Source organism: Ailuropoda melanoleuca, chromosome 5 (assembly GCF_002007445.2).
Source record: "Ailuropoda melanoleuca isolate Jingjing chromosome 5, ASM200744v2, whole genome shotgun sequence".
Classification (NCBI taxonomy): domain Eukaryota; kingdom Metazoa; phylum Chordata; class Mammalia; order Carnivora; family Ursidae; genus Ailuropoda; species Ailuropoda melanoleuca.
The window spans coordinates 24,266,760-24,274,784 of NC_048222.1; the positions used below are offsets into that span (position 1 = coordinate 24,266,760).

The 8,025-nt window shown below is 53.3% G+C and overlaps 1 protein-coding gene across 1 annotated transcript in view; it reads left to right on the forward strand.

The window, feature by feature from the left end:
* Positions 1 to 3,225, forward strand: part of GMDS (GDP-mannose 4,6-dehydratase) — a 605,111-nt gene extending 601,886 nt beyond the window's left edge. Inside the window, exons 10-11 of the mRNA XM_002922834.4 lie at positions 2,409 to 2,477; positions 2,787 to 3,225. Of these exons, the coding sequence (XP_002922880.1) occupies positions 2,409 to 2,477; positions 2,787 to 2,849 (132 nt within the window). The 3' untranslated portion in view covers positions 2,850 to 3,225. The remainder of the gene's footprint in view (positions 1 to 2,408; positions 2,478 to 2,786) is intronic.
* Positions 3,226 to 8,025: the final 4,800 nt, after the last annotated feature.

The window sequence follows — 8,025 nt, forward strand, 5'->3', positions numbered from 1 at the left end:
ACAATACAAAGCTCCCTTTCCCAAGCCTACTGAGATCACTTGAAGCCAAACTGGGTTTTAGGGTTTTGCTAACTATAAGTTCAGAGCCATGAATTGCATCCTATGTAATGCTGGTTGATTTACAGCAAGTGTTGTGTGATTAAACAATAACCATGTTTCTTTGAGCTATAGAATTGAGGGAGGGCTGTGTTGCTTCATGACGCCACATTTCACAGCTCTCTGGGGAAGAAGAATGAATATCTTTGTGTGACTCTTACAGTAAAATAGAGAAGTACTGTGACAGCGTATACAAGTTTATTTAGGGAAGGAAAGAGAAGTAATTAATTTGTTTTTCCAGCTCCATGCAATGTTGAATTGCTAGTTATTAATTTTTGTATCCTACTTTTCCTGAAAAATCTGTCTATGGACTGTTCGGACCAGCAGAAACAACTTGTTTGACTATTATTAACACCCTGGAGAGGAAATCAGTACTTCGGTGTATTGTGAAATGCAAAGCCTTTGGGAGTTTGATTTATTCAAGCCTAAAAAGTAATGATGGATGATGGAGAATGAGAGCCGTCGACTGTAGTCTGTAAGAGAACAACTCCAAGCATACAGTGCAGGAGCCCCCCTCAATTCGAGGTGGGTCCGTTCCAAGCCCCACCTCCAGTGGATGCCTGAAACTACAGAGAGCACCCAGCCCTATACAGACTGTCTTTCTTCCTATACGTACATACCTATGATAAAGTTTAATTTATAAATTGGGCACATAAGAGATTAACAATAATAACTAATAATAAAATAGAACAATTAGAACAACATGCCGTAATAAAAGTTATGTGAATGTGGTGTCTCTCTCTCGAAATATCTTACTGTACTTACCCTTTTTCTTGTGATGCTGTGAGATGATGAAATGCCTAGTGACCAGAGGAAGTGAGGTGTGTGAGGCAGGCACGGAGTTAGGCTACCGCTGACCTTCCGACCCATTGCCTGGTCAGGACTCAGCTGCAAGAGGGTAACTGAAACCTTGGGAAGTGACACGGAGGATAAGGCAGGACTACTCTATGTCCATTCAGAAGTAGCACCCAGACACCCTTTGATATGGAAGTCTTAGCAGTGAGGGTGAGCAGCCCGGGTCCTGCCCAGCCCCTGTGGCCTCTCCCATCACGAAGCCCCTACGACGGCCACCTTTCAGGGAATCTGAAGAAAATCACTGGGGCAGGCTTTCAATTGTAGCTTCATTCTCTGTTCCTTTCGCTTGATGTAACTGGTTTTAGGTTGTTCTTTAATATTGTGCTTGTGCGTAACTAGAATAGCTTCTCAATGGGGTATTTGTCCTGTTTAAAGTTCGGCTGTCTGTCATACTGCCTTCACATTCTTCCGTTTTAAGGACTCATTTTGTGTACTATTCGATGAATACATTTGTACAGGGAAAAGCTAAATGTTATCTCACCCCCCCCAAAAATGGTCTGTTTCAAAGTCTGTGTCTTTCCTTTTTCTTCCTTCCTTTCTTCTTTATTTCCTTCCTCCTCTCTCCTCCTTTCCTCCCTCCCTTTCTTTTTTTCAAATCATCTTGAAATTCTCATCTCAATTTTCTTCTAAATCAGTCTTCAGAGATCTGTAATAAGAAATGGGTGAGTGAGGGCTGAGGTGCGGGGTTAATATTCTCCTGTAGTTTTTCGTTTAGCCAGTTTCCTTCTCAAGGAAGGCTCTTAAATGGACGGAAACTCTCCTGAAGCAGTTCCATGCCTGTTCTGGTAAAGCTGAGCAGGGCAGACTCTACCTGTGTCACTGGCGTCTTTTATATGTATGTATATATATATAAATTTTTATTTATATTTATTTTTGACAAAGGTCCTGTCAAATGGGATATATATATTTATATTTTGACAAAGACCCTGTCAGATGGGATGAAAAACTCAAGGATCAAGCAAATGACAGCCTGAGCTTCCTGTACGGGAGCTGGGGGTTCGTTTAAAAATTAACTTGATCTTGCATCAGAGCGGTTAGGGAGCACTGGGCAGAGGAAGGCGTGCTACCGAGCTGAAGAAGCCGCAGGGTGCTTGCTCTTGCTGCATTTTCAAACCGCCGGTAGCAACGGGATTAGTGGCTCCTGAGGGGAAGTAAGTGGGTCGAGATCATTGTTTTCTAAGGAGAAACTACGGTGTGTCGTGCCCCCGGACAGTAAGGGCGAGGATCGCTTCGTGAGACTGCAGTTTCGTTTTACGCGCGTGTGGGCGTGCTGGATGGCAGTGTGAGCCCGCGTCTCCCGCGGGCCTGGGAGGCTCGAGGCCACCGCCCGGAAAGAACTGCTCTGCGGACCCAGAGTGAGCCGGGGCTCCGTTAGGGGGCACCCGGCTCCCCGCNCTGCGACTCGGGTCCCCGCCGCCCCCGACCCATGCCTGCTTTCTCTGTCCCTCCCCCCGCAGGACTTTCTGCAAGGAGACTGCACCAAAGCGAAACAGAAGCTGGGCTGGAAGCCCCGGGTCGCTTTTGATGTAAGTGCCTTTCTTTCCGGGTGGAATCCGCTGGCCCGCTCGCTGCCGGGCTGGTCTGGGCCGGGCCCAGCGGGAGGGGTGGCGGGCCGGCGAGGCAGCGAGGCGCCCGGAGCAGCCGCGCTCGGGGCCCCGCTTGGCGCCCGAGGTGCCCCAGGCCTGGAGGCCGAGCAGGGGGAGGGCGGAGGCGGGTAGGGTGGAGGGAGGGTGGCGGAGGCCTCTCCAGGCGCGCCCCAGGGGGTGGGGGTGTCACCCGGAGAGAGTGGCAGAAACTCCTCCCTCACCGCCCACCCCCTGCGTCTCGGGTCCCAGGAGCTGGTGAGGGAGATGGTGGACGCCGACGTGGAGCTCATGAGAAACAACCCCAACGCGTGAGCGCGGACGCCCGCGCCGCCCCTGTGGGCCTGTGGCCCCTGCTTGGAATCAGCGGGTGCGGGGCCGCAGGTGTGATCCCGGGAGGGGCGCGAGAATCCGGCGGGTTGCCTGCTGACCCCCGCTGCCACGGCGCCTTGTCCCCGCCGTTAGGATCTGGGGCCGCTGAAGTTTGTAGCAGCCGGGACGTGGCACTCCGGGGTTCGGCCCAATTTCCTTTTGTCGAGGCCTCTTATGAACGGTTTTGTGAAATCAGCAAGATGTTTTAATCACATGTTCACTGTACTTGAAATTATGTCATTAGACAACTGAAATTTTGGGGCTTTCAAATTGTTTTTTCTCTTTTTTTATTAAAAATGGCCTTTCTATGAACTAGCAATAAGAGAGTCGATGTCGGTGTTTTTCCTGAGGTATAAAAGCAGCTATAAGGGCGCCCAAACAAAAACACCCAAATTCTTGCCTTGGAGTGAAATAGCTTCCTTCAGGCCTCCCTCCCTTCTGAGAGAGCCCCTGCAGGTAGACGCCCGCTGGGCCTGAGCCTGGCTTTTGCCGGAGCCCTCTCCTAAGTCTCTGCCTGGGACATTTCTTTCCCCCTTCTGGTGACAATAAGCCACTCTATCCAGCCGATCTGGAAACCCAGTTCCTGAAGAAAGGAGGCATTCACACCCCCTCCGGTCTCTGCTGACTATAATTAGAACCCACGGGGCTCCCACCGTCTCAAAAGAAGTCTTGAGAAATAGAGGGGGGCCAGAAGAAGAAACTTGAAGGTAAGTAAATATTGTTGGAACATTCCATGCCAAAGCCCCTGAGTTACCCAGAGGTCTCTGAGCCCATGCCTTTCCTTGTGGTCTAGATCTTTCACACAAGACTTACTTCCAACCTCTTCTCAATACTAGATCACTTTTTTAAATCTAATTTTGATTTAATCATTCAACCAATTTATATGAAGTGCTTAATATATGTCAGACATTTTACACTTGAACTACATCAGTGTTCATTAAAAATTATAATGAAGAGGTTTAACCTGGGCCTCAGATCACGGCTCCATCTGCACTGAGGGCATCATTGAGGCGGCCTGGCTTTGGCCGCAGGTATGTGCTCCCGGCCGCGGACTCATGGCTGTACTGAGTGTATTAAGGCTAAGGCAGGTGGACACACAAATGTATGGAACCCACAAGCAGCAAGCAAAGACGTGTACAGGTGTATACTTCTGCGTGAAATACAGTATTTTGCCCTAGAATAAATTAGGTCAGGACTCTTCTTTTCCCCCTCACTCCCCCTTCAAGGAAAATAAAATAAAACTTTATAGCGAATGGAATTCCAGCCTTTGCACATGCTCGCGTGAATGCGGGTGAACTATTTCTGAATGTCTTCACCGGCAGGTTTATGATCTGGGGGAGGACCCAGGCTCCAACGGCTGGCGGCAGGAAAGAGGGCTCTTTGTGTGGCTGCCTAAGTTGCTACAAGAGTATGCTGGCCAGGGCAGCCTCGGCTTCGACGGAGCAGAACTGGGGCGGCTTGAGCTGGCCCACCCGGTTCTCAGAAGCTGCCCCAGGACAGGCCTTCTCCCAATCGGGATGCTGCTAATTGGAAACAGATGGCTCTGGAAAGCCGGGCTCCAGGAATGAGACGGCTGGTGGGCGCACACGCACTCACAAGTACATAGTCACACACACTGCCACACATCCCAATATACACATGCAAACACACACGTACACAAATACAGATACACACCTACAACATGCCAGCTCATGCACTGTCACACACAGCAGTCTCACAAACACACATTCACTCACAAACACTTGAAAACACAATTCACAAACCTACTATCACCAACACACAGCCGCACACATACTCTCACAAATCTCACAAACGCATGAACACACATTCCCCTTAGCCATGACCCTGATGGACAGGTACCCCCCTCTTCTCCTCTGACCCCCTGAACCTTCACACACCTCCCACACCCAGGCATAGAGGCCATTCGAGGGTCCTTGAAACTTGCAGTGGCCCTATGTACTTCAGTGTTTTGAGGCTTCTAAGCCCAAAACCATTAGAAGCTCCTTAATAAAGATCACGAGAGATTCTAGGCAGGGGTTTAACTGGACTGCAGTAAAATTATAATGTTAAATTATTCTTCTCAAAATGGCCTGGAGCATCAGTTTTTGAAGGACACAAAAGTATTTTTGGTTGCAATCTTCTATCTATTCCTGAACCCTCAACTGGGGGGAGGGGGTTGGCTCATTTGGCTTCCTGGTCTCCCACTGTCTAAAAGGGGAACAAGAGAACAGATTTGCTTGAGCATCTCTGTTCCTTCAGTGCTCTGAATTTCACTTGGACATCCTTCAAGACAATTATTAAAAAGTGTCTTCCATCTTAAATCGCAGTTCAATTTCACTGAATTTATTTAACTCCCCCTTTTTCCTGCTCTGCCAGCTTTGGCTTTTCAGTTTAAGTACGATAAAATATCTTCCACCTTGATTTTTTTTTCTTTTAGTGAAAACTAAAAAAGTCAAGCTTTCAGTACATTCAAACATAATACAAAAGAGATCAAACACCACATTTGTGCCCCAGACGAACAGCAAGGTGCATGGATACCTGGGCCACCGGGGACCTCCCTTTCCATCGGACCAGCCTGCCAGACTCTCTTGTGGCCTGTGTCGGCTGCCCTTTGTCTTTAAGGAGTTAGGAGGCAGCTAGGCCCCGCATAATAAACCTGACACACCCCTTCAGCTGTTTAGGGGTGAAGGCCTGCAGTGCTGGCTGCGCGACCTTTAAGGGAAGTGCTGAAATGCTAGGGAAGATGAAGTTCGCCGCAAGATGGCTCCTAGGAAACTCGATTTCAGAGCTACCACTGTGTGCCAGTAAACCAGTGCAAAAACCCATCAGGCTCCTCTTGGTCTTTAATCGCCTTACCAACACCAACCACCAAGATTCCATAGAACCCCAGCTCGCGGCTGGTCGACTGCTCCAAATGAAACCTTCCTTGTGTTCTTCAAGCTCTCAGCTGGAAGCAACACTTAAAATTTTCATTTCAAATTAACCTTAAACGCATTGTTTACAAATAACCTTCTAAACCCCAAGAAAGCGTCCCAGGCACCTTGTTTGTATTTGGGAATTCCAGCCGGGTACTCTCAGTTTTAACATGGATCCCCATAAATCCAAGCTCACACGTCATCTAGTTTTCACAGCCTTGAGCGATCGATCTGTGTATGGTTTGCGGGAAAGGGGTGCGGAGAACTCCCGCCCGGGTTTTACAAAAAGATCGTGTGTGTATGCGCGCGTGCGCGCGCACGCACGCATCTTACAAGCAGAGCAACATGTCCCAACACGCCACCTACACCTCTCCAAAAATTGTGGGCTTTAATACCTGGTGGTGCCGCGAAGCGTCACAAACGGGAGCGACAACTGGGACACAAAGCTGCTCTAGGTGCTGGCGCCCCCTCCGCAGTAAGGGGGATTCCCACCGCCCACTGCGTCCTTTTGGAGCCCACGGGGTCTGGGCCTGATTTCCTCGGGAAGACACAGGGGGCGCTGCTGCCCTGCCCCAAGCAGGCCCTAGGCCAGGGCTCCCAGCGACCTCCCAGGCTCGCTCTCTGCCCCGCGAACACCCCAGGAGCGTCCAGCACATTTTCAGGGGCTGTGCCATCAGGGTTATTACTCGTCACTGGGTCTCTAGTCACGTCGCTTTCCTCGGCCTGTGAGGCTGCCACTGCCTCCCCCAGGCCCGACCTACGGTGCTTCCCGCCGGCCACCTTGGGCTCACCCTCGCCCCCGCCTGGCCCGCCCGGAGTGCGCTCTGTCCCCAGAGACCTTTCCAACGCCTCCGTTACGAATACGACGGCACGGCCCCACCCCACCCTCACCCGTTTCCTCGGCCAGTGTCTCTCTCTGCTGGGAGGCCGACGACCGCGGCCTGACCCCGGCCCCGCCGCCTACTCCCCAGCTCCCGCCCTTCCTCCAGGGTCAGGGATCACACACAGCGGACGCCCCGTCTCAGCTGCCCCTTTTGATCTCTGAATTCGGGGCCGACGTGCCCGTCTGTGTGCGCACCCAGGATGCAAGGTACTGAAGGGCCGCGACGGCAGATACTGAGGCCTAGGCTGGCCCGCATACCCCGCTCACTAGCTCTGCAATCTCCGGCGAGCCTCTAACTCCGGACCTCCAAGCTTCGGCCAGGACACAGGGAGGTGCGTTGCTGGGGTGGCGGACCGCGGGCCCGAACGGCGCCGCTCACGTGCGCATGCGCCGGCCGCGCTCCCTCCTCCCAGACCCCGGAGGGCTCGGCCCCGCGCACGTGTCCCGGGGCCCGCGGCCTCGCGCTCCCCAAAGCGCGAGCACCGGCGGGAGCTGAGGAGGTGATGGAGAACTGTCCTTAAAAAGAAAACCCTCCCCGCCGCAGCCCTGGCTTCGCTAATGCGCCCGTGTGCACGCGGAGACGGGCGCTCGGGTGCCTAGGACCCAAAGCACCAGAGCACGCGGGTTGGTGACCTGGGGGCGGCAACTGAAATTGGGGTACCACTGACCCCCGCCACTCTGAGGCGAGGCGCTGGGCGCGGGCCAGCCTGTAAGGAAGCCGCCCAGCCCGAGGCCTGGGCCGGAGTGGCGGGCCGCGGGCAAGGGAATGTATATTTGGAAGGGGTCAGGACCTCGGCTGGAGTCTGGCTTTTTATGGCGAGGAAGCCGCCTGGGAAGGGCCTTCTGGCGAGGCTTTCCTGTTGTGCCACTTTCCCCCCTCCGCACACACACCCCACCCCCCGCAGCGCCCGGGAGGGAAGGAGGCCCAATCCCGGCGGCACCCCGGGGCCCCTGGCTCCACGGACCCTTTCCTGCGGCCTGAGCCGGCGGGTAGGCCGGCCCGGGAGGCGGCCAGCAAATGCAGGGCAATGGCACAGTATTTCTCGGTCGGCAAACGCACTGTGAACAACTGCCCTGCACCGCCTGGATATTCCGTGGAATCGGAGTGGGAGTGGGCGCGCAGGAAGCCCCCGTAAGGACCCGGGACAGGTGACCTAGGACAGCAGCCCCTCGAGTTCTCTCTGGGAATTTCTAGCACTTGGCAGCCCTTGGCTGTGGGAACAACGACGGGGCCTCCACCCCCCTCCCCCAACCCTCCCTCCGGGTCTCCCCGGGACACTTCCGGCAGAGGCTCCCGCGGCACCCTTCCCCCCCCCCCCCC